The sequence below is a fragment of the Hipposideros armiger genome, unplaced genomic scaffold (assembly GCF_001890085.2).
Source record: "Hipposideros armiger isolate ML-2016 unplaced genomic scaffold, ASM189008v1 scaffold_321, whole genome shotgun sequence".
NCBI lineage: Eukaryota > Metazoa > Chordata > Mammalia > Chiroptera > Hipposideridae > Hipposideros > Hipposideros armiger.
This window is the reverse complement of record NW_017731671.1, coordinates 1524906-1550829: the sequence shown is the minus strand read 5'-3', so window position 1 is coordinate 1550829 and position 25924 is coordinate 1524906. Positions and strand designations below refer to the sequence as shown.

General features: G+C 39.5%; 2 protein-coding genes across 2 annotated transcripts in view; both read left to right on the top strand.

Moving 5' to 3' along the window:
• Window positions 1-4180, top strand: part of ST13 (ST13 Hsp70 interacting protein) — a 37654-nt gene extending 33474 nt beyond the window's left edge. The window contains exon 13 of the mRNA XM_019660541.1: window positions 1955-4180. Coding sequence (XP_019516086.1) covers window positions 1955-2083 — 129 coding nt within the window. The 3' untranslated portion in view covers window positions 2084-4180. The remainder of the gene's footprint in view (window positions 1-1954) is intronic.
• Window positions 4181-10466: 6286 nt separating this feature from the next.
• The window catches only part of SLC25A17 (solute carrier family 25 member 17), a 59073-nt gene continuing 43615 nt past the window's right edge, over window positions 10467-25924 (top strand). The window contains exons 1-2 of the mRNA XM_019660548.1: window positions 10467-10632; window positions 18097-18157. Of these exons, the coding sequence (XP_019516093.1) occupies window positions 10579-10632; window positions 18097-18157 (115 nt within the window). The 5' untranslated portion in view covers window positions 10467-10578. The remainder of the gene's footprint in view (window positions 10633-18096; window positions 18158-25924) is intronic.

Sequence of the window (25924 nt, the reverse complement as noted above, 5' to 3'; positions counted from 1 at the left end):
CTGGACGCCTCTCTGAAAATTGACTTGGGAACTAGCGTTGAATTTTATTTTACTGTCACTATTTTTCATCCTTCGAAGGTGAATAAGCATTTGGAAACAATCGAATTTGGTGACTTGGTTCGTAGGCCAACCCAAACATCATTATTTGTACTTAAAAGGCATGATTCTCCGCTTCTGTGTTTATGTGTGTCCCTCTGTTATTCTGGTAAGACTGCACATGCTCAGGAGACCAAGTCTTGACCAGGTTTTCCCCGCTGTTTCATTCTGACTCTGTCTGTCCAGCTCAACTGCATGAGTCTTTGTGTTGGCCAAATTAAAACGTAGACTTTGGATGTTTATTAACCTTTCACAGAAGAGACAGCCCTGAAAATGAGTAACTATCTATGTTTGTATAACCTGAAGTGTAGATGCTGATACATTATTAAAGAATCCAGGTGAGCCGGCCGAGTGGCGCGATGGTTAAGAACTAGCTTGGGACGCCAGAGGGCCCCGGTTCAGATCCCACATATGAGGGCCAGTGACACTGCCCTCCACAGCTAAGATGCTGAACNATTGACAATATGTAAATGAATGGGCAGGGCTGTGTTCCAATAAAATCCTATTTACAAAACCTGGCAATGGATTAATTAGATTTGGTCCTTGGGCCATAGTTTTCTGAGCCTTGCTATAGAGAATGTCTAGGGGGTAGAGGTGGTAGATATACCGTATTTCCTCATGTATAAGATGCACCCTTTTTCAAAAAATTTGGGGTCTAAAAACTGGGTGCGTCTTATACAGTGGTTGTAGATTTTTTATTTGCATTTCCCGCACGTGATGAGGAGTTGTATGAATTTTATGATGAATAAAATTTGAATTCAATAACTTTAATAAATTTTTTTCAAATTTCGGGCCCCCAAATTAAGGTGCGTCTTATACATGGGGAAATATGGTATGTCTTTTTGTTTGTTTGTTTGTTTGTTTGTTTTTAGCTGAGCCATCCTGCTACCTGTTGGCAGCTCAACTCAGGCCGGGGAATTGAACCTCTGTTGCTCAGAGCTCACACTCTTGAGCGAGTGCTTAACAAACTGAGCCACTTGGCCGGCCCTTAGATATATTTCTGTTTACCCTACAAAGACATGTCTATTTTTTCCTCTCTTCATTGCTTGTTTTTCTCTTGTTAAAAGTTCTGCTTGAAATTATCCACCCTGAATTTGGTATGGTTTTTCTTTCTCCCCTAAGCTATGTTAGATTATCCAATAGATGGACTTGTAAGAATAATTTCTTTCTCTTGCTTTCCCTTGGGGCAACACTGTTCTAGCACATATCTAAGTGAGGATTTGCATTGTATTTTGTTATTCTTTTGAACTGTCATGCTCAAGAGTGGCTGACAATTCTTCACAAACGTCTTGTATTAAGGTTAAACCACACAGCACAGACCCTACTTTCTTCTGGTTGCTACCAAAGAAAAAACATTTCATCACAAATATGTCAATATAGTTGATGAGAAAAATGGCATTGCTTTTAATTGTCTTGATGGCTCGTGTTTAAGTAAATGTTCTGAGCATTATGTTCAACCAAAGCTTTGAGATGATCAAGGAGAGTCAGCTTAGCATAATGACTAATAGTACTTGACTCAGGTGGGAATCCTGGTTGTACTCCTTCCCAGCTGTGTGACTTTGGCATAAACTCCAAGACTGCTTGGAGTAGTTGCTTCTCTCCAAAGGATTGTTGGATCATTAAGATGTTGATTTACAATGTTGATATGTTTCATGTTTGCTTTTTCACTTTCTTCCAAGTTCTGCACTCTTCTCACATCAAGTGTGGTATTATGCATACACACACGTATTTAAAATATTAGTATAAGTGATTTTGAGTGTTTTGGGGCACAACCTGGAATAAATGCAGATAATCTCGAGCATGTGAAAACCAGAATTGTACTGTTTCAGGGTAATGCTATACAGTATTTTTANTGCAGGATCCAGAAGTTATGGTGGCCTTCCAGGATGTGGCCCAGAACCCGGCAAATATGTCAAAATATCAGAGCAACCCAAAGGTTATGAATCTCATCAGTAAATTGTCAGCCAAATTTGGAGGTCAAGCGTAATGCCCTTCTGACAAATAAAGCCCTTGCTGAAGGAAAAGCAACATAGATCACCCAGTGGATGTCGCAATAATACAAACCAGTGTACCTCTGACCTTCTCATGAAGAAAGCTGGGGTGCTTTGAAGAGAATCCCTACCCCTCTGCCCCAAATGCAGCTGTAACATTTTACAGTGGTTTGCCATAGGGTATTTGTTCAGATAATGTTTTCCTACTAGGAATTACAAACTTTAAACACTTTTAAACCTTAAAAATATTTAAAAACAAATTAAAAGGGTGTGTAAAACCCTACATTTTTCTTTACTAATCATTTTGGTGTTTTCCTTTGAATTAATTGGGCAAAGAATATACTTTAGTATGGAAGATTTATTGCTCAGTTTGAGTGAAATAAAGGTTTATTTGTGGGAGATAAATATACGACTTAAATAGATAAAGTTTTAGTTGGATATATGGTTAATGAGGCATTTTGATTTGTCTTTTTAAATGCTTTATTTTTAAAAAAATGATTTATTTCAATAAAACTACTGGGACCACCAGTATTGCAGTAGGACCTGGGTAGGGACTCGAAATACTGGCAGGGTGGCAGCAATCTTACTACATTTTATATAACGTACCCTTTGCAGATGCATTTAAATCTTACACTGTGGTGAAAGGATGGTTTTTATAATTGGGTTATGTAGCTCTGTTCTTGTCTGATACATAAAATAAATGTTTCATATTATTTCCATGCAGGGGAAATAAGGGAATACTTTTCTTTTTAGGGGAATACTTTTCTTTTTATATTTCTATATTTTAAATTACCTTTCCTGGTCAGAAAATGCCCAACTGTTTGTCAGCTTTGTACTGGTTTTCACATTTCTCCTCCCTTACTTTTTCACTAACGCCGTCGTCATTATCATCATTCACAGTGTAATTGTGCAAGCATATTTAATGCTGGGTTAAAAATACATATAGTAACTAGTAGAGTAATACCCATAACAGCTCTAGTTTCTTACTTGGCCAAGAGATTTCATATTTCTTAAATTTTCTACTTTGGTGGAATCTTCTCATCAAAGGATGTTGGAAGGAGGGATTCTCTTTAGTGTTTGGTCTTCTGAGGAAATACCATTTGAGCTTATGTTGGTATTTTGGAGAGTATGAGGTTTGAGTTAATGGAGATTCATAGAGGGGAACCTAACTTCTTGATCCATCTTGAATTATAAAATAGATGAGACCCGTGGTGGTTCTTCATTGTGAAGTTGTTGGCGTTATGAAAGATTCATTGTTCTCCTATTCAGCTCTTAAATACTGCAACCATATTTCCACCTCTCCTTTTTCTTCTTCCCTCTCCAAGGATAAAGAAAATGATAAAATTTTCGTTGCACATTCAATTTCCATATTAAATAAAACTAAGTCCAGACAATGTACCAGGAATTTCTAGTTTTCTTTGAATTAAAATGCTAGTGTTTTAGAAGCACTTGCAAGGGACGAGACCCTCTGTACTTTGCTTATTTGAAGAATCTGATAGGAACAGTGAAGTAAATTCCATGGAATACATTTTTGAAATAGTACATCTCTGAAATTATAAGTTGATTCAGATTCTAACCCTTTGTTCTACATAAGCAGATAGAAATGCATCTGTTACATAAGTGAGAAAAAGCTGTATGCTAATTGAGCATGCTTTTTAAACCCTTTAAAAATACTCAGCTTATAAACTTGAGTTTGAGCTTGCCGGTGTTCTTTTTGTTAATATGTGTTCTCCTTTCTCAAAATTTCCAATGTATGCTGTGAATAACTCAAGCCCAGTTGCTTCTGGATTCTTTACTTGATTTGATTTACTAAATTATACATTACCTAAGTACATTCTAACATTGCAAATATTACCATAAATGGGTAAAAGTGGTCTTCTGAAAATGTGTCCTGTGCTTTTAGACTTTTAAGTTCCACAAATACAAAATACATTCTTCATTTTCATAGAGATTCAATATCATTTCTAAACAGAAATGTTCTTGTGCTAATAATGCTGTAAGAAGGAAAAGTAAAGGAGTTTTTTCTGCTTAAAAATATATAGTTATTGGCTATTTCTAGCTATATTACAAATAAAGTATGGTTTCAAACGATATTTTTTCCACAGCACATGTTCTATTTCTTTTATGTGTCTAGCACTCATTTACTGGGCATAGTAGGATTTAGATTATAAAGTGCTGTTAATGAGGACCCACAAAAATACATTAGCCTAAGTAAAACAGCTTCAACTTCCTTGCAGGTAGCAGTCTAGAGGTAAGCAGCTCTGTTGTACTCAGAAGGTAGCTTCCATTTCTGGGTCAGAGGTGCTTGCTCTGGTCAATCTTCTATCCTGAGGAAACAGGAGATGGCTCCAGGGAAGCATATGCTGGGGTACTGAGGCTAATACATGGAATTAGCTTTTTATTCTCATATCCTATTGGTCAACTTTGTCTGTCTTGAGACCATATGTAGCTGCAAGGTTAGCTAAAAATAATAGTCCATAGCTATGTGGTCATGTGCCAAACAAAAGGCTTATTACTAGAGAAGAAATGGAGAAAAGACCTGGGGTGGTAGGTAACGGGCATTCGGCCATACTAGGCAATACTGGCCTAATGGGATACAGGGAGAAACAACGTTTTAGAGATTTGCTCATATCTAAAATTAATGCACCCAAGTAGGCACATATATCATCAGGTAAGTAGTACTTACTCTGTGCCCAAGCACTTTGTAATCAGTTTGCAAATATTGACTCAATTCTGATTACCATAGGTAGGTAATCTCTCCATTTTATACAGATGAAACTGAAGCACTTAAGTAAACTGCCCAGGTTAGCACCGCTGATTACTAGTGGAGCTGTGATTCTCACCAAGCTTGTAGCTTTGAAAGTTTTCCTCCTAAATTCTAGACTCCGCTGCCCCTTTCTGTACCAGTTGCTTCTTGCAGGATTATTCATTACTTCAAGAAATTCAAAATAACTAAAATGTACATTCGAATGGGATTGGTTAAATAAGGAATATCACACATCACTGGGTGTGCACATCTGCACACCCAATGGGTTTCTCCTAATAGGGAAGTAGTATAATTGAAGTGCTTGATCCACTTGTGACAGGCCTGATAATAGGGACAAGAAAAAACTAAAGTTCAATATTTGCAACCAATATGGCATACTAATAGAGTAGAGGAAAGAAAATACCCCGAAGTCACATAGGCAACAAGTACAGTTAACAATAGCTATAAAACTTAAAAAACGGCAAATTTAAATTGAGTATGCCATGTCGAGTTGGCAAAAATATTAAATATTTGGTCGTTGGGAAAGTCATGACGTATTTTTGCATTGAAAAAGAAAAATACGTCATGACTTCCCGACAACCCAATACCTTGGCAATTATTCAGTGAGACATTTTGTGTAGTGCTGGTGGGAGTGTAAATTCACGATTTTTATAAAAACATTTTTTACATTCTTTTTAGGTGAAATCCTAGTTTTAAAATTATGAATTCTAAGTATTAGAGCTAGAGTAGCAAGGAGGTAAAAGATGTAAATGTTGCTCTGAAAATCTAGGTATCTGGTATATAATTAGAATGTTCTAAAGTTCACTCACCCAGATCACTAGGACATTTCAGGTTGCAGTGGATAGAGATCTTAACCAATGGTGATAAAAATATTTTTCTACATATTTTGTGAAGACATGACCAGGTAGAAGCAACATACATGAAATCAGTTCTGGCTAGGTTCCTTGAAGATACTTTGTACAGATGGCATGGGTGTAAACAGTGACACTGAATTTTTTATGTTGATGCTTCTATAATTCAGGGAGCCCTCTAAGGAAAATAACGTAATTGTGAATACTAAATTAGATGTAAAAGTGAATGTTTAAAGAAAAAACGTGATTTTAAAAAATCGATAATAAAGTTAAATTTAATTACAGTACCTACATCAGAGCTACAAAGTTCCATTCAACAAGTGATGTACCTATGTATTAATAATTGATACATTTTTACTGCATACTCATATGATGACTTTGTAGTGTTTTCAGTAAAATGGACAATTCCATCGTGACCAAAATATTTTTTGACATGGTATCTGCTTTAGGTTAGTGCCCTACAAGTGGAAATTCAGAAAAACTCGTGTGTTCAGTTACCATCACAAAGGGAAAATATAAAGTTTCTAAATCTACGGTATTTTATTTTTATTTTTTTTAAAGATTTTTATTGGGGAATTGGAGGGATGGGAACAGTGCTGGGGAATTGGGGGAAGGGGAACAGACAAGTTGCTATCGTTTTGTTCTTCAGTCTAGTTGTGGAGGACGTTGCTTCACTGGCCCAAGTTGGCACCATCATTGCGCTCTTCCCGGGTGAGGCACATCAGTCGCCGGNACATTTAAAAAAAAATAAAGAAAGAATCCAGGTGCCAACTATGTAATTGTTCACAACAGAGAGAGCTAAAATGCCCAGGAACTTAGACTGAAAACCATTTATATGACTTGCTTGCCATTTTTCTCTTAGGCTGTGATCTGTCTCCTAGGCTGCAGTATGGCATTGCCAGTTCTCCCACCCCCCCCTACCCCCGCTATTTAGTCATTATATAACTACTTGTTAGGTTCCTGCCCTTGAGGTGTCCCTAAGTCTAATGAGGAAGACAAACTCATTAACAACTAAATATAGTACAGTACAGTGATTACTGAGTAGTAAAATTTTGTACACAGGATGCATTTTACCATTAGAACTCTGATGAGAGAGTAGTTTATCATCATCTGAAATTCACTATGTCCAAGATTGAACTTGTAGTTTCTTAAAACTATGTCCTTCTTTTGACTTTCCTATTTCTGTCAATGGTATCTTTATTCCTGTGATGCCTTCTTCTCTCTAGCAATTCATAACCAATAAATCAGCAAATCCCATTGATTTTCCTTGTTACAGTTCTTCCGGCAGGTATCCCCTTTTGTTTTTCTAGCTGCCACTCAAACCAATTCAAGGCCTTATTTTAAATCACATGTACTTTGCTAGAGCAGTGCTTGTATTTGTGTTCTGGTCTTTCTGGTTGGAAGCTCTTGAGGTTACTTGAATAACTCCCTGAAAATCCCTTGGTTGTTTTTTAATCAGATACCTGTGTGCATAGGGCCTAACTTCAGATTTCTGGGGTTTTTTCCCTCCCTGATTTTTTTATTTTCCTAATTTTTATATCCAGTTTAAAATGGTAGCTATTTTATGTTTGTTTTGATTGGCTTTTGTTTAGTATTTATTATTATTTTTTTTAAGATTTTATTGGGGAGTTGGGGGAGGGAAACAACGTTGGGGACTTGGGGAAGGGGAACAGACAGGTAGACAAATTGCTCTTTTGTTCTTCAGTCTAGTGGAGGATGTTGCTTCACTGGCCCATGTTGGTATGATCATTGCACTCTTCATGGGTGAGGGAATCAGTCGCCGGTCATTGGTGGCTGCTCATGGCAGCTCTCGGTGGCTCCCAGCAGCTCACGCTGGCTGCTGGCTGCTCACATAGCTCATGGCAGCCCACTGCAGCCCCGCTGCAGCCTACGCCGTCGCTGGCGACTCAGAGTAGCCCAGCTCCAGGTCGAGCTGTTGTTCATCACCTTAGCTGTAGAGGGTGCAGCGTCACTGGCCCTCAATGTGGGATCCAAACCGCGGCCCTGCTGCTCAGAGTTGGTGCTCCCCAGTGAGCTCTTAACCAACTGAGCCACTCGGCCAGCCCTTGTTTAGTATTTTTTACTTTACTAAATTTTATAAATTTTTTGGAGGCAGGGGATTATAGCTCTTAGTTCACTTATTAAATATCCAGGGTACATAGATGAGTCATGTTACATGTTATCCTATAAAATATTGAAAATGTAAATACATTACCAACTTGCCCTTATACAGTTTTATCATGAAACAACAAAATAGAATAAGCAGCAAAGAATAAACATTCAAAAATTTAAAAAATTTAATAATGTTTTCAATTAATAATTAATATTTTAATATTTACATTGTAAACTACTTGCAATGTGATTTCTTTTTCTAACTAAAGAGCTAATCAAACCTCCTGAAAATTTCCTTTTATAATAAAAAAAACTAAAATATTTCTTAAAACAACTTCTTAAAAACATGAATAAAGTGACAAGAATCTAAGGAATTCTCAGGCTGGAGAATGAGTAAAGACAGGACCCAGGGGCAAGGAGAGCAGTTTTTGACCTGCAGGAATTGCTTAACCAGGTAAACATGAACTTTAGATTTATAGCTTCCAGAGTTAAAAGGAATGAGAGAAAGTGCCCAGTCCAGTATGAGAAGTCCAGTAGGGGATTACTCGATAAACCTGAAATCCCAAAGGAATATTCTATAAAGATGAATAGGAAATAATCTTACACCCCCCCAGGAAAATCAGCTATCTTCAACCTTCGCACTGATTTGGGGGAGAGTGAGTGGGAGGGGGGAATCACTACAGAGTTTTTGAAACCACAAATCCTCCCTTAGGTTGTAGCCTAAATTCCTATTACTTGCATGATTTGAAAATTTAAAGCCAATAATTAGTGATTCCAGGGTGGTGGAGCCCCAAAATGCCTGGCAGAAATCCTTTCCAGAGGTACTTAATCTTCATGAGGTCTAAAAGAATGTCCCAAAAGAAATTCTAGGGGAAATGAGCAGCTAAACCACTAACTCACAGAGACACTCGGCATTATGAACAAGAATAGTAGACAGCAGCAATAATCAGAATATGGATTTTTTTAGTCCTGATCTAAAAAAGCTATTTAGCATGTATAAGAAAATATAAGAAAGGCTAGAAAATATGTACAAGGAACAAGAAACTAAGATTAGCCAAGCAGATCTGAAAACTAACCAAACAGAATATTGAGAAATGAAAAGTAAAATAACTGACATTTAAAAATTGATGCATGATAGCTGTGGGAAGACTGAATATTGATTTAAGCAAAAATCATAACTCGTATAAGGATGGGACAAGAAGCAGAGGGCATTATAATACAGCTAAATTCTCAGCCAACATAATAGAAGGTAAATAATGTCTGAAATTAATAGNTGTTCAGCATCTTAGCTGTAGAGGGCAGTGTCACTGGCCCTCATATGTGGGATCCGAACCGGGGTCCTCTGGTGTCCCAAGCCAGTTCTTAACCATCGCACCACTCGGTAGGCCCCATAAATCTACGGTATTCTTGAGAGCTTCCAATTTGATTAGGAGTCAATGAGAACTGAGCCCTCTGCTTAAATTTTACAACAGACTAGGTTGTTTCAGTGCCAGAATTCTATCTTCACTGGCCTTTTGGATCTGCGCCTTGATGTCATGACCCAAGATAGTGGTCATGGAAGCCATTCCAACAGGATTTCTAGCAGTAACTTAATCATACATATAAATAGATACCACTAAATCCAACTGTGTGTTTCCCCAACTCACGTTTCGCTTAGCTTGTGGTCACTGTAGCACCACCTTAAATGAAGGGGAGCTTAAGTGGAAAGTGAAAGTGACCTTAACCAATGGTAATTAAAATATTTTCTGCAAGTTTTGTGGAAACATGACCAGGTAAACTGTACCAGCACACTCCTGGGGAGTAAAAAAAAATGTGATAAAGGGCATAAAGCACTGAGCCTGGCAAGGAATAAACACTCAAGAATTATCAGTGAGGGTATTAACAAAAGTCAACTTGCTGGTACTGAAACTGGTAGAGACATTGGTACCCCAGTAAAGAAGTTGGATTCTGAAATATTGTATCTCACACTGTAACGTACAGTGCTATGTTAGAACTGTGGTTTCTCTAGTTCTGTGTAGTTTGGTTCTTAACGTCATGAAAAATTTTTTCTCAAGTATTTTATAAAGTGTATCTACATAAATTAGCTTTTGTAATTGTCACAGCAAGTGAAGTTGTTAGTACTGTATTAACACTCACAAAGGAGGAAACCAAGAGGTTAGCTGTCCTAGTTGCCAAGGAGTATGTTCCCACCTTTATCTAATCATTTTGACCTAAGTTCAAGCTCTCTTCCCACCACCCCAGGGTGTTTCAGAGGGAGAAACCTTGCCCATCTTTTCCTCGTGGCCAAAATACTAGCGGGAGAAATACGAGTCAAGTCGCAGGGAAACAGGAAGACTTAAGTCTCCATCTTGCCTGTCACCAGCTTGTATTAGGGAGGGAAGAAAAAGAAACCCATCTAGCCTTTCTGAATCCCCAGTGTTCTGTGAGTAGATGTGAAGCACGACCTGCCAGGTACCGGAACACGCAGAAACGAGTGTTCGACCCAAGAGGAAAGTACCGGCTTCCAGCACCACGCTGCTACGCCCCGCGCACGCCCCGGGGGCCAATCAGAGCCAAGGGGGCGTATCCAGGCCCGCCTTCCCACCGCGGTAGCCTCAAGCCGGGAAACAGGGCGCCCTGTGACCCGGAAGTGGTTCTGGAGGAGGCGGACCTGAGAGGGTGGAGCTTGTGACGCTCACGCCTCGGGCTCCGGCTCTTTCCTAACTCCGCTGGCTGCGCCTCCTGCGGGAAAGGTGTGACTGAGTCTGAGGGAACCGCACCAATGGCTTCCGTGCTGTCCTACGAAAGCCTGGTCCACGCTGTGGCCGGAGCCGTGGTGAGGCGGGGTCTTCACGCCCGGGCCCTGCGGGGTGTGGGGTTTCTCTGGGGTCAAGTCCCGGGATGTGGCTGGGGGATGGGGATGAGAGGGAAATCCTGTTGGTTGGGGATCTCCTGTTGTGACTGTGGGACGGAGAGGAATGGGGCATAGGCAAGAATTTGCTGGAAGAATTTGGGGTAAGGGCCGGCACTCATCCTCCGCCCCGGCCACCGCTTTGGCCTGTTAGAGAATATCTGGAATACAGACATCGGGTGGTCCCACATACCACAGGAAGTCGGGCGGAAGGTAATTGCTGTTTTCTTTGCCTTCTGAAATTTAAAGGCCAGTCTTCCTCCTACCCCACGCCCACCGCACACACCGACCTCCTCTCACTGGTCCTGCTGTGTTGCTTAATCACATGCTCAACTACAACCTGTTTTCACACACTTGCTGCAGGCAAGTGGAAGTGCCCACCTGGTAGGATATCCCTGGCCAATATAATTGGTAGAAGATACATCTTTTTAAATTTTTAATCAGGGTCAGAGTTACTGTCTGCCACAGGTGTGGTTTACTGCGAGGAAGGTGTTTGGTTCTTGGGCTTCTGGATGTCACAGTTCCATTTGATGCTCCTACCTTTTCCCTGAAACTTTCCGCTCTTGGCTTGGATATCTTCCTCTTCCTATTCTCACCTTATTTCTCTGACTGCCCTTTCTTATATCGATATCTTCCTTAGCTGTCAACATGCACCTGTAGCATTTGGAATCACTGTGACTTCAGAGGAACAGCACTGATCTCTCTTAGCCCCCCAAAACTCACTGAAAGCTCTAGTTCTGTACAGACTAATCGGGGCTGAACCCCAACGCCATTATTTGTAGATAGGTGGCCTGGAAACCTCACTTTCCTAATCTCTAAAGTGGGGTATTGATACCTACTTCACAGAGATATGAGAATTAGGTGACACAGTAGTTCATGGAAGTGCCTGATTCAGGAGTCTTGGTTCATTCATTAAACCAGAAGAACCTTTCAGCCAGAGTAAAGATGCTGAGTTGAAAGCTTGCTTGACATGCTCTAAGATGGGCATGGAGGCCTGTGATATTGGAGTGTGGGGGACAAAGAGGCAGATAGGTTGCAGAGGACCAAATTGTGAGACTTGAACTCTGAGTGGGAAAGAGCTAGCTACCTAGCTAGCTATTGGAGGTTTAGAGCATACAGCAGCTTGCTGATTCACATTTTACACGTGATCACCCTGGCTGCTCTGTCGAGAATAGACTGTAAGGGAGCAAGAGTGGAAGTAGGGAAACTGTCAGGGAGCTGTTATATCATCTCAGGCAAGAGCCGTTGGTGGCTTGGACCAGGATGGTAGCAGTGAAGGTGGTAAGAAGTGATCATTAACCTGGAATATATTTATAAGATAGAGGCACCACGGTTTGATGGTGGATTGTATATGGGGTGTAACAGAATGAGGGTTGGTTGACTCCCAAGAGTTTCTGGCTTGGGTAACTGGAAGGGTAATACTCCCGTTTACTGAGATGATGAAGACTGTGAAGGAGCAGGTTTCGGGGGGAAAGATGAGTTTGGTTTTGGACTAGTTAGGTTTGAAATGCCTAAGAGTAGATGAGCTCACCAAGAAAATGAGTGTGGACTGAGAGAAAAGTCTGAGACTGAGCCTTGGAGCACACCAACATTAAGAGGTCAGGGAGATGAGATAGCACCCACAGAGGAGACTAAGGAAAGGCCAGTAGGGTACGAGGAAAACTAAGAGAATATGGTGTTCTGAAAGTCACATGGAGAAGGATGTAGACCCAATTGTGTCAGATGCTACTGATGGATAAAATAAGATGAGGACTGAGAATTAACTTGGATTTATGAACATGAAAAATCCAATGGTTAATTGCAAAGAACCATTTTGATGGAGNATATATATATATATATATATATATAGTAATACCTTGGTTTGCGAGCATAATTCGTTCCAGAAACAAACTACTCATATTGCAAGTCATTGCTCGTTTACCACGTTAAAATGTATTAGAAATGTTTGCTCGTCTTGCAGAACACTCGCAAACCATGTTACTCGCAATCCAAGGTTTTACTGTATATATATGTAGTTCCCTTCCCCCTTTTATGAAAAAAAGTGCTTCTCATTTTGTTTGCCTCATGTTTCTTCATGATTAGATTGACGCTGTACATCCTGTGTCAGAATAATGCACAGGCGACACTGTCCTCAGAATGTCACATCTGGTGTCACATAGTGTCCACCTGCCCTTCATTGGTTAATTATGATCTCTTATATTCGAGTTAGCCACTGAAAAGTTTTGTTTTTCCTCTGTTGCAACTATAAGCAGTCTATGAGGAGTTATTTCTGGTTCCTGTGCCCTTATAACATGCCCATGTCACTTTTTTTTGCACTTATTTTCCATATTTACTTCATTGTAAATGTTCTTGCCCTGTCATAAAATGTGAATGATGCTGTATTAACTAACAGCCATGAGGAAATTGTCTCTAATTTTACACAGTAATTTACTAAAGGAGGGAAAGCAGTAAATCAGCCATTGTTTCTTTGGTATCATTAGTGCTGGAAACAATTTCCTGGTTTGGGCATCCTTCAGAATGTAAGATGTGTGAGCAGTTCGGGATGCAGCGAAGTGTAGGACTGAACTTTGAGAATATGCGAATGACGAGCAGTCTGTCCTGGGACTTTGCCCATTTCTAGTGGCTTTTGACCAGCATTTTTACTTTGCTTATTGTGTTTCTCCCCTAGGCTGGCCCCATATCGAGGGTGGTTTCCAGTTATCTCCAGTCTCTGTTGCTCCAACTTTGTCTACTTCTACACTTTTAATAGCCTCAAAGCCACCTGGGTCAAAGGTCAGCATTCTACTACTGGGAAGGACCTGGTAGTTGGATTTGTTGCAGGTAACAAAGCTTTCTGAGTAGAAAATGTTTTTATTTTTACCATTTATCCTGTGGTCCATATATACTCTAGAGGATGTTTTAGCACAAAGTTATACTACAAAGAATGTAATTTAGTTTTCTGACTTGGGTGTGTGTGTGTGTGTGTGTGTGTGTGTGTGTGTGTGTGTGTGTAAAAATACATAACATAGGGCCGGCCGAGTGGCGCATTGGTTGAGTTGGCTTGGGACACCAGCTCTGAGCAGCAGGGCCCTGGTTCGGATCGTGTGTGTGTGTGTGTGTGTGTGTGTGTGTGTGTGTAAAAACACATAACATAGGGCCGGCCGAGTGGCGCGTTGGTTGAGTTGGCTTGGGACACCAGCTCTGAGCAGCAGGGCCCTGGTTCGGATCCCACGTGACGGCCAGTGACGCTCCGCCCTCTACAGCTAAGATGGTGAACAACAGCTCGACCTGGAGCTGGGCTGCTGTGAATTGCTGGCAATAGCGTAGGCTTCAGTGGAGCTGCAGTGGTCTACTATAAAAAGCTACCCTGAGTGGCTGGCAGCCGGAGTGAGCTGCCAAGGGCCGCCGTGAGCAGCCATCCAGGGCCTGGCGACCGATCTGCCTTACCCGGGAAAAGCGCAATGATAATACCAACATGGGCCAGTGAAGCGATGTCCTCCACAACTATACTGAAGAACAAAAGGACAGCAACTTGTCTGTTCCCTTTCCCCGATTCCCCAACGCCGTTCCCCTCCCCCAATTCCCCAATAAAATCTTTTTTTAAAGAAAAGCACATATATAAACATAAAATTTACCATCTTAACAATTTTTAAGTGTACACTTTAGTAGTATGTTTATTCATGTTGGTGTGAAACAGAACTCCAGAACATTTCATCTTACAAATGTGAAACTATACCCATTAAAGAACAACTCCGCTTTCTCCCTTCCCCTAACCCCTGGTAACCACCATTCTATGTCCTGTTTTTGTGAATATGACTACTCTAGAAGCCTCATAAAAGTGGAATCATGCAATATGTGTGTCATTGTGGCTGACTTATTTCACTGAGCATAACGTCTTCAAAGTTCATCCATGCTGTAGGATATAACAGGATTTCCTTCCTTTTTAAGGGTGCATAACATTCCATTGTATGTATAGACCACAAGTTGTTTATCAGTTTATCTACAGATGGATATTTAGGTTGTTTCCATCTCTTGGCTACTGTGAATAATGCTACTATGAACAAGGTGTGCAAATATCTCATTGAGTCCCTGCTTTCAATTCCTTTGGATATATACCCAGAAGTGAGATTGCTGGATCATACGATATTTCTGTGTTTAATTTTGTGAGGAAGCAGCATACTGGGTTTCAGTTTCTCTGCATCCTTTCCAACACTTGTTATTTTTCTGGATTTTTTTTTGGTAGGAGCAATCCTAATGAATGTGAGGTGATGTTTCACTGTGGTTTTGATTTGTGTTTCTCTGATGAATAACGATGTTAAGCATCTTTTCATATGCTTGTTGGCCATTTGTATGAGGTGTGATCATAAAATACAGTAAATGTTTAAATAAAAAACTTATAGGGGACGGCCAAGTGGCTCAGTTGGTTAAGAGTTAGCTTAAGGGCCGGCTGAGTGGCTCAGTTGGTTAAGAGCTCGCTCAAGAGTTTGAGCTCTGAGCAACAGCGGTTCGAGTCAGCCCGAGCTGAGCAGCNGCAAATTTAATGTCTGTAGGTCTGCGGTCAGAAGTCGCATGCAGGTGTCTGAGCTCAAGTGAAGGTGTGGGCAGGGCTGTGTTCCTCTCTGCAGGCGCTAGGGGAGAACTGTTTCCTTGCCTTTTCCAGCTGCTACAGGCCACCCATACTCCTTGGCTGGTGGCCCCTTCGTCCGTGTTCAAACCAGCAATGACGAATTGAGTCCTCACGTTGCCTTGCTCTCACCCACTCTTCTGCCTCACTCTTCTACTTTTCAAGGACCCATATGATCACATTGTACCCACTCAGATAATCTAGAATGATCTCTTTATTTACTTTTTAAATTACAGTTGACTTACAGTAATCTCTTTAAGGTCAGTGATTAGCAACCTGCCGTGTGATGTCACATGTTCACAGGTACTGCGGGTTAGGACATGGGTGTCTCTTAGAGGTCCGTAATTCTGCCTACCACGCCTGTCTGCTGTGGGTTTTGGTCTGTGATTTCTTGTTTCAAAACAGCCTTATTCTGCAATCCTTTTCTGGTCCACCAATCTGACCTACTCTTTGTTTTTTTTTATGCTATGCTTTTATATACAAATCTTTTCTGTCATTATTAGTGATTGGAATGGGGAGGAGGCAATGGTGGGTTGTCAGTTCACCATCTTGATCAGTCTTTCCAGTACTAATAACTTAAAAAGCGTTACTTAGTTTTACTGGTTTGAGTTATTTACGCTAGTCCTTGAGGAGATAATAGACCTTTGAGTTGTTTGGGCTGCCTGTTCTCTTTATCTTGATCTAAGATGTACATCGCTTTTAGAATTCAAGGTAGGTTGGCAGTGGCTTCTTCAAAGTTAGGAACCTCTGGTGTCCGTTTAAAGCTGGCAGGGAAGAGGGATGGAGGTGGCCCAGTTGTTTGCAAAAGTAGTTTCCAGGGAGGACTTTTCTGTCTGGAGATTCCCTGTCTATGCAATACCTGACATAGACATGTAGCACCATGTGACAGGAAGTAAATGCCACAGCCTTGGTAACCTTAATCAGCGTCCCCCAGTTTTCCAGCCCCCACTTTTCTTGGCAATTGCCTGTTAGGTGAGCAAGGGTGCCAAAACATAGATTTGTAGACTTTAAACCTTTGTAGGTCCACTGTTTCTTGAGACTTACCTATTATCTAGTCCTTACTAGAAAAGAACATTCATGTTGGAGTCATCAGAAAAGCATAAATAACTGAGAGTCGAGTGAATTTAATAAACAATTATTAAGAACCTGTTATATACAAAGAGAATGAATATTTTTAGTATGATGGGAGAGTTAGATTTCACTGTAATTTTCACTGTCGTGTAAGTTCTGTAAGAGACATAAACAAGGGCTGTGGGAAATAAAGAAATAAACGACCAGTGGTACCCTGGTGGGCACGGGGTGCTAACATTTAATCTGTGTTGTGGAGAATATTAACAGAACGATACAGTGTTCTCTCTGTCAGGCAGGCTGACCTATTTAAATAGATAAGAGACCTGGCAAAAGTTTGTTCTTACTTAGGAAGTTAACCTAGTTTCCAGTTGTCATCATGATTAAAATATTGTACGTAATCATTATTAGATCAGTAGCCTAAAACTTGATCTTATACCTGAGAATATACACAGGCAGTGGGGCCTGCATCTGGGTTAAGAACCATAAACCCAATTAGAGATTTCATGTGTATGATTTTATCACTAACTATATGCTTGTGGTTTTTATCTGTCATAGGGTCTTATGAATGGAAAGACTGGTTGTTTGTTTCTTTTTTTTTCCGGTAATTTTTGTCATTGTGTGACCTTGGATGAATTATTTACAGAATTTTGAGAACAGAGATTGCGCCTATTTGATTTAAAACACAGCAAACGAAACTTTTTCAAAGAACAATGTGATTTTTTTTTAATTGGGGTATTGGGAGAGGGGAACAGTGTTGGGGAGTTGGGCAGGGGTGGGGGGAATGGGGGAGATGGGAGACGGGACCAGCCAAGTTGTTGTTCTTCAGTCTTAGTTGTGGAGGGCGCCACTCACCATCTGGCTGCCTGTCAGCAGCTCGTGGCCTCGAAGCTCAAGGTGCTGTGTTACAATCTTAGTTACGGGTGAGCATAGCCACCATCCCATGTGGGAGTCAAACCAGCAGCCTTGTTGTTAAGAGCGCATGCTCTATCCACTGAGCCATCCGGGTGGCAGCTTAGCTCAAGGTGCTGAGTTTAGTCTTAGTTGCGGGTGGGCATAGCCCACCACTGAACAGGCAGTCTTGTTAGGAGCATGTGCTCTCATCAGCTGAGCCATCCTGCCACCTGTTGACAGCTCAGTGGCAGCTCAGCTTGGGTGCAGCATCACTGGCCCATGTGGGAATCAAGCCTGCGGCCCTGTTGCTCAGAGCTTGCGCTCTTAAGCTAACTCTTAACCAACTGAGCCACTTGGCCGGCCCAAGAACAATAGTATTCTTACACTTCTTTTACTTTGTAGTGAATATATTGATTAAGCACAGAGAATAGAAGTATATATTTGTTTGATAACTGTATGTTTTGATTTCAGAGCATAAGAACAGCAACTGGCCTGTGAAAGGTTAAAAATGGATTTACCGGCTATCTTTCACATGTGTCCTAGGCTGCAAACCCCAAAGATTGTAATGTCCAGGGACCCACTACATTTTTTTTTTCACTATCAGAGAGATAGAAAGATATTTCTTCTGGGAAATTTAACACTTCTGTTTAAATATATTACTATAGAAGTTTGAACAATAATCCCAATAGGTTAAAATATTGTATGTATTTGTTCACTGAAAATCTGATTTGACCCATTGTTAATAGTGGACTTTTGTTCACTATAAAGTTGTGGCTCATTATCTTGTGATACTGTAATGACTAAAGGCTTCTCAAACTTTTCAGGGAAGTGTCACAGCGATGACCGTGTTTTTTCCCTTGGATACAGCTCGACTTCGACTTCAAGGTGAGTGTCTTTTCTACTCATATTCCTGTTCATTTGTGTCAGGAAGCAAACGCATTTCTCTAGTAAGCTCTAAATTACCAGAGGGTCTTCTGTTTCATTAGAGATGTGTTGTCCATTTTCACTGACTAAATGCTCGTCATCACTGCTATTTCCTAATTAACAGAGAGGCGTTCATGGATGAATCATAGCATCAGCCATTTTCCAATCTGAAATGACCTGATGAGCTTGCATTAATAATTTTGAATCACTACAATTCTTTCCAATAAATAAAATGACTTTTTAAAGGCACAATGTGCAGAGTTTTTGCTGAGGGTTGATTTTATCAAAAGAGGAGAGAAAATAGGGAACATAGTGCAGTCAAATACCTGCTGTCATAGCTAATCTGAGCATGCAGTCCCAGCTCTTCTCTTGTGCTTTATAGGCCTGTGCAGCTCTTTATGATTCCTGTTTGTTTGTTTTTCTCAGTATTTTTCAGCTTGACATTATAGACCTATGCCAGAACTTACATGAAGAGATAAGAGTCAGATGAGCTTTGAAAAAACTAATTCCTATGTTAAAACCCTTCATAACTACCATTTTAAATTAATTTCAGAGGTTTTTGGGTAGATAATAATTTCATATGACTCAAAAATGAAAATATATAAAAAGATGTACAGTACAGTGAAAAATCTCACTCTGGTCTGCCCTTTTCCCTTTTTCTCCCCTGCACATAATGTCTTTATTAGTCTCTCAAGTAGCCTTGCAGTTTCTTTATGAAGTAACAAGCAAATAGGAATATGTATTCATTTTTCCCTTACTTACACAAAAAACATACTTTCACATTGTTCTGCACCTTGCATTTTTTTGCCTAACAGCATATTATGGATGCTTTGCAAATCCAAGCATTTGGGAGCTTTTTCATCCTTTCTTCTAAAGCTAGCGAGGGTTCGATGGTGTGGATGCACCATAATGGTTTACCGTTTCCTGTTGTAGATTCTCAGGTTGTTTCTTCTCTTTTATAGAATAGATGTGTTCATATGCTACTTTGTTTCTATAACTTCTATGGCATAAATTCCTGGAAGTGGGATTGGAGGATTAAAGGGTAAATGTGTTTGTAATTTTGATAGTTATTGTCAAATTTCCTTCTCTATGGGTTTCCTAACTTGCCATCCTGTGAGCCATACAGGTACCAATTTTAACTTTTTTTTTTTAAAGATTTTTTTTTATTGGGGAATTGGGGGATGGGAACAGTGCTGGGGAATTGGGGGAAGGGGAACAGACAAGTTGCTGTCGTTTTGTTCTTCAGTCTANGATTCATAACGCAGGAGATGGAAACCACCCTTCCCTCCTCCCGTATAATCACTGTTAAGAATTTCACGTTTAATTTTCCCATATTTTTGTGTGTTTGTGTTATGTACACTTTTATGAGTGGAAGAAAGAATGAAAGTTAAAAGTCATTTATGTCTTGATTGAAAAAGGGTTGAGAACTGAGGTAGAACAGTGAACAGTAGAACTAAGCGTCAGAAAGATCCTGGTTCATCTCCAAGCCACCTCTGCCGCTCCAGCTTCGGGCCAACCTCATAACTCCCCTGGCGGGACTCCTCAGTGCTCAGGTGAACGGACTCACTCCTCTGCTAGATGACCTGTAAAGGCTTTTCCAGCTCTGGGTGCCAATGAAGTGTAGGAATTAATTTGTTTTACCAATACTTAATGGTTAAATGCCAGAGGAAGATGGTACAATGTGACTAAAAAATGTTTGTTTTGGGTGATACAAGGTTTTTTCTCTGGAAATGGAGTCTTGTAAATTGTAATTGTTGGCAATAGAACTCCCACTCAGATGACTAGAATTCTGTGGGACTCAAAACAATGGATTTATTTTTATGCCTCTCTGGCACAACAGTGTTGCACATTGTGGTTATTTTTTTGGTACTTTGTGCCTTCGAATTTTACATAAGTCCTAGAGAAAGAAAAACAGAACAAACACTTGAGTATTTATGAAAAGAGAAATTTAATTCAAATTCTGAAAAATGTGCTTTGTTTGGCATAAGATGCGCATATGTAATATTTTCCTTCAGGTAAGAGCTGCTTATGAGAAGTCAGCTGTGTGTTTGCTTGGCAAAAAGACAAATATAGCAAGTCCCCAGTGTACAGAATAGCTATGTTCCAAATTTACTTTTAGCCTTTGGAATACATTTTCTCATGGATATTAAGTTTATTTGTAGGTGCATACAGTCATACATAAATTAACAAATTCAGAGCTTATGCTATGCCAGACTCTATCCTGGGTTTTTAGACTCGTCCACAAAAAAATATTTGAAGGCCGGCCGAGTGGTGCGTTGGTTAAGAGTTGGCTTGGGACACCAGCTCTGAGCAGCAGGGCCCTGGTTCGGATCCCACATGAGGGCCAGTGACACTGCCTTGTACAGCTAAGATGGTGAACAACAGCTCAATCTGGAGCTGGGCAACTGTGAGTCGCCGGCAATGGCATAGGTTGCAGCCCCTGCTGCAGGGACTGCCATAAGCTACTGTGAGCGGCTGGCAGCCTGCGTGAGTGGCCAGCAGCCGGTGTGAGCTGCCAAGAGCGGCCATTCAGAGGCTGGCAACCAATCTGCCTCACCCAGGAAGAGCGCAATGATAATACCAACATGGGCCAGTGAAGCGGCGGCCTCCACAACTAGACTGAAGAAAAAAAAGACTGCAACTGGTCTGTTCCCCTTCCCCAATTCCCCAATAATAAAATCTTAAAAAAAATATATATATATATATATATATGTGTGTGTATATATATATATATATGAAACAAAATAGGCCCTATATTAGTACCTTTTAATTTTTTTACTAGTTTTTGTTTTAGTAATGTTTTTAAAGTTTTAATTACAAGAGTGGTTAAGAGTGTGGACTTTGGAGCTAGGCTGCCTGTGTTCAATTACTGATCTACCACCAAAGTGTATGACATTAGAAAAGTTGCAAAACTTGTTCGTATCTGTTTCCTCATCTCTAAAATGGAGAGAATAATGGTACTTAACTCATCAAATTATTGTAAAGATTAAATGCTTTTGAAAAAAAATGTAGGTGTAATTCACGTAACATAAAATTAACCATTTTAAAGGGTACAATTCAGTGGTACTTAGTACATTCACAATGTCATGTACCCACCGCCTCTTCATCTCATTCCAAAAATTTCTGAATGGATAAACATAATGTATATACGCACAATGGAATATTGCTCAGCCACAAAAAGTAATGTGTGTGTTTTCTTTAGATAGAGTAAAACTGGTAAGGTTTTCATTTATTCTCCAGTCCACACCCCTTCCCCTGCCAGGGACTGTGGTGAAAAGGTGGCCATGGGCCCCAGCACAGTGTGGCAGTGGTTAGCTTTTTGGTGTGGAGTTTCCTGTTTGGACTGAGTATGCCTGGTCATCTGAGGCCAGCCCAGGTTCCCCTGTTCCCGGGGACAGGACTGCCTGGCTGTGACTGCCATGGCACCTAGCTGTCAAACAGAGAGTTGCCCCGGAGCTCCCTCCAGCTTCTTGGTACTTGTCCCCATCNAAACAAGCCGAGATTATGGCTGAGTGAGACAGAGGGCTAGTGGTTTCTTAGATATAACACCAAATGCACAAGTAATACAATAAAAAGTATGTAAATTGGATTTCCTCCAAATTAAAAACATTGTACTTCAAAGACATTTTCAAGAAAGTGAGGACAACAGAATGGGAGAACATGTTTGTAAATCATTTCTGATAAAGGTCTGGTACCTAGAATATACAAAGAATGCTTACAATTCAATAATAGAAAGGCAAATAAGCAAGTTTTAAAAATGGACAAAGGATTTGAATAGATATTTCTCCAGTGAAGATATACAAGTAGCCTATAAATATATGAAAAGATGCTTGACAGCATTAGTCATAAAAGAAATGCAAAACAAAACTACAGTGAGATACCACTTCACATCTACTAGGATGGCTATATCAAAAAGACAGATAACAAGTGTTGCAAGGATGTGGAGAAATTGGAACCCTCATATTTTGCTGTGGGAATATAAAATTTGCAGCCACTGGAAAACAGCTTGTTAGTTCCTCAAAATGTTAAACATACAGTTCCCATATGACCCGGCAATTCCACTCCGAGAGAATTGGAAACATATATCCCCACAAAAACTTGTACACAAATGTTCATAGTGGCATTATTCATAAAGCCAAAAAGTATAAACAACCCAAGTCCATCAACTGATGAAAGGATAAACAAAATGGTGTATCCAATAGAATTTTTTTCAACCATAATACAGAATGAAATTCTGATTCAACAATCAGATGAGCCTTGAAAGAAGCTATTCACAAGAGATCATGTATTTGATTCCACGTATATGAAATGTCCAGAATAGGCAAGGAACATAAAATAGATTAGTGGTTACCAAGGTGTGGGAGTAGAGAATGGAAAGTGACTGCTAGTGGGTATGGGTTTCCTTTTGGGGTGATAAAAATGTTCTGGAATTAAATAGTGGTGATAAATGTACAACTTTGGAAATATTACAAACCTCTGAGTTGTAAAGAAAAGATAAACTTTTCAGATAAAGCTAAAATGCCTAGAGGAAAATGAGTAGTCTTTAAATCAATTTGGAAAAGAAGGAAGACTTAAAAGTAATGAACTAATCCATCTCAAGAAGTTAGATAAGAATATCAACAAAAAAAACCAAAGAAAGGAAAAAAAGGTAATAAAAGAAAGTAATGAAATAGAAAATATAAACAAAAATGTCCTGGCAGGTAGTATGTTTTCATCATTATTTGTTGAGGATGAAAATTTGATTATGAAAATAAAGAAAATTTATATTAACATATTCTTGGTAAAATAGTGATCCTACCTATCCCTAACAAAATCTGTTAAATCATGGTACTATTATTGTCTTAAAGGTAAGGAAGTATGCTGTGTTCTAACACTTCCAAATCTGCATATTTATTCCAGAATCTCCAGAACTCCAGACTGATATCTGGCTACCTTCTGGCCATCTTCAGTTAGAAGTCTTTGAGACATTTAAAATTTAGCTAATTCAAACCCAAATTCATTACCTCTTGCCCCAAAATTGCTCTTCCTGCAATGTTTACTATCTCAGTTAATGACAACACTGTTGCCCTGGTTCTTTAAGCAGAAACCTAGGAGGGGTCCTTTAAGTTTCTCTTCTTCCTCTCCCCACATCTGTCCAATCAGTCACTAGAATGGTCCTTAATATAGTTAGCCTTTGACTTGACCCCTATTTACTCCCAGAAGCTTTCATTCTTGATTTTGCTCTCTGTATTCTAACGATACTAACCTCTGAATTTCCAGAATGTTCAGACCACTTCCAGACTTGCACTTGTTTCCCCTTTCATCATTCTATTAGATGTTCTTTATCAGCTGTGTAGTATCCCTGTCATTAAAAAAAAGAAAGCCTCTAGTAAATGATTATAAGGTGTTAATTATAGGTACTTATTCTTTGTTGTTTATCTTTTAAAGAGTTTTCTGGAGAGGACAGTGACCAACCCAAAGGTAGTGTAATGTTTTCAACTGCTTATGTCACACTGGTATGATAACATCAGCAGAAAGGCATATTAGAAATGATGTACTAAATAATAAAGCTTGTTGATAATGTACTGTTTTTCATATTTAATGGCAGTTCTCAATTTTTTTGCTGTCAGAACCTCTTTATACTCTTAAAAATCATTTCAGACCCTGAAGAGCTTTTGCTTATGTGGTTATTACTATCAATATTGTATTAGGAATTAAAACTGAGAAATCATTAAGATATTTACTTATTAAAAATATTATATCTAGGAGGCTGAAACAAGATTTAGGGTTTTGGTAAAGTTCAAGGATGGGTACCAAAAAAATCCAGAAAAACAGTCCATTTCAAGAGTTTCTCTCCCATGGAAAAAGGTATATGTTAACTTGAATCATGAAAATGCCTGTTATATCTGAGTGCAGCCAAGAAGCATTTCTTCTGGGCTGGCCGAGTGGCGCAATGGTTAAGAACNAACGTCCTCCACAACTAGACTGAAGAACAAAACGACAGCAACTTGTCTGTTCCCCTTCCCCCAATTCCCCAGCACTGTTCCCATCCCCCCAGATGCACAATAAAAATATTAAAAAAAAAAGCTATCAGGATATTTTTTAATTATATGGAGGTGTGCAAATTCCAAGAGAAACAGCTAAAAGAACTTAACGTACTTTCCCCCAGGGAGGAAGATTAGGTAAAATGAAGAGTAGGCAGAAATTACTATATTTTGTCATTTATATTACATGACTTTTAAAACTATGTGCATACTTTTACTTTGATTAAATAAATTTAAAACTAAAATATTTAATGCATTGCTATGAATTGATGATAATTGTTAAAGCTGAGTGATGGTTTCAAACTCAAGCACAGGTTTGTTAACATATTAGATACAGCTAAAGACAGAATTAGTGAACTAAAGGATAACTGACAATTAATTCTCTTTGCAGTGATTGTGGTCAGAAAACCATGAAACATTTTCTTCACTTTGCTGAGAGAAAAGAACTTACTACTTAGACTTCTATTTCAAATGGTAATCTTTAAAACAGGTGAAATAGAGACATTTTCAGACCATCAAAAACATTTTGTCACTAGCAGGGTCCTCAATAGAAGAAATTCTAAACGTTGTTCTTTGTGTAGAAGATGAGTGATCCCAGGTGGAAGGCATGCAATAAAAGTATAAAGAGTAGAGCCGACTGACTGGCTCAGTTGGTTAAGAGCTCGCTCAAGAGTTTGAGCTCTGAGCAACATCGGTTTGATGCCCAGCCCGAGCTGAGCAGTTGCTGAGCTGCCAACAGGTGGCAGGATGGCTCAGCTAAAAAAAAAAAAAAACAACAAAAAAGTATGAAGAGTAGAGAAAATTGTAAATACTGTATGTGGCTAAAGCTAAACAAACATTATCAAATAATGTTATTTTGTGGACATTGAAAAGAAAAGATAGAATTGAAATACATTATAACAATAGCATGAAGGTTGGAGAGAGTGAATTGAACTAAACTTATATTGTTTGGGAGGAAGATAAACACTAAATTTTTTTAGAATTGATGAGTTAGGAATGTGTGCTGTAATTGCTAGGTAGCCTGTAAAATACTAGAAACCATATATATTCATATCTATATCTATCTAATCTCCAGAGATAAAAAGTAATAATTAGAAAAAAACTCTAGTCAAAGTGGAGGAAGGGGCAGAAAAAGCAACATAGAACATGTATGACAAATAGCACAATATAAGATGGCAGTTATTAATCCAAATGTTAATTAACTAAAATGTTTTGGTTAAAAGAGAATGTTCTAGCTTTTAAAAAGGGAAAAATGCTATTTATAAAAAATACATCTAAAGCATAAGGTTACAGAAAGTTTGAAAATAAAAATGTGAGAAAAGACCTTAGGAGAAATAATAACCAAAAGAAAGCTGATAAGGCTATTAACATCAGATAAAATAGACTTTTTTTTTTTTTTTAGTAAAGATTTTTTATTGGGGAACTGGGGGGATGGGAACAGTGCTGGGGAATTGGGGGAAGGGGAACAGACAAGTTGCTGTCCTTTTGTTCTTCAGTCTAGTTGTTGTTGCTGTCCTTTTGTTTTTCAGTCTAGTTGTGGAGGACGTTGCTTCACTGGTCCAAGTTGGCACCATCATTGCGCTCTTCCCAGGCGAGGCACATCAGTCGCCGGCTTCTGGATGGCCACTCACTGCGGCTGCTGGCCGCTCACGTTGGCTGCTGGCCGCTCACGTTGGCTGCTGGCTACATATGGTAGCCCATGGCA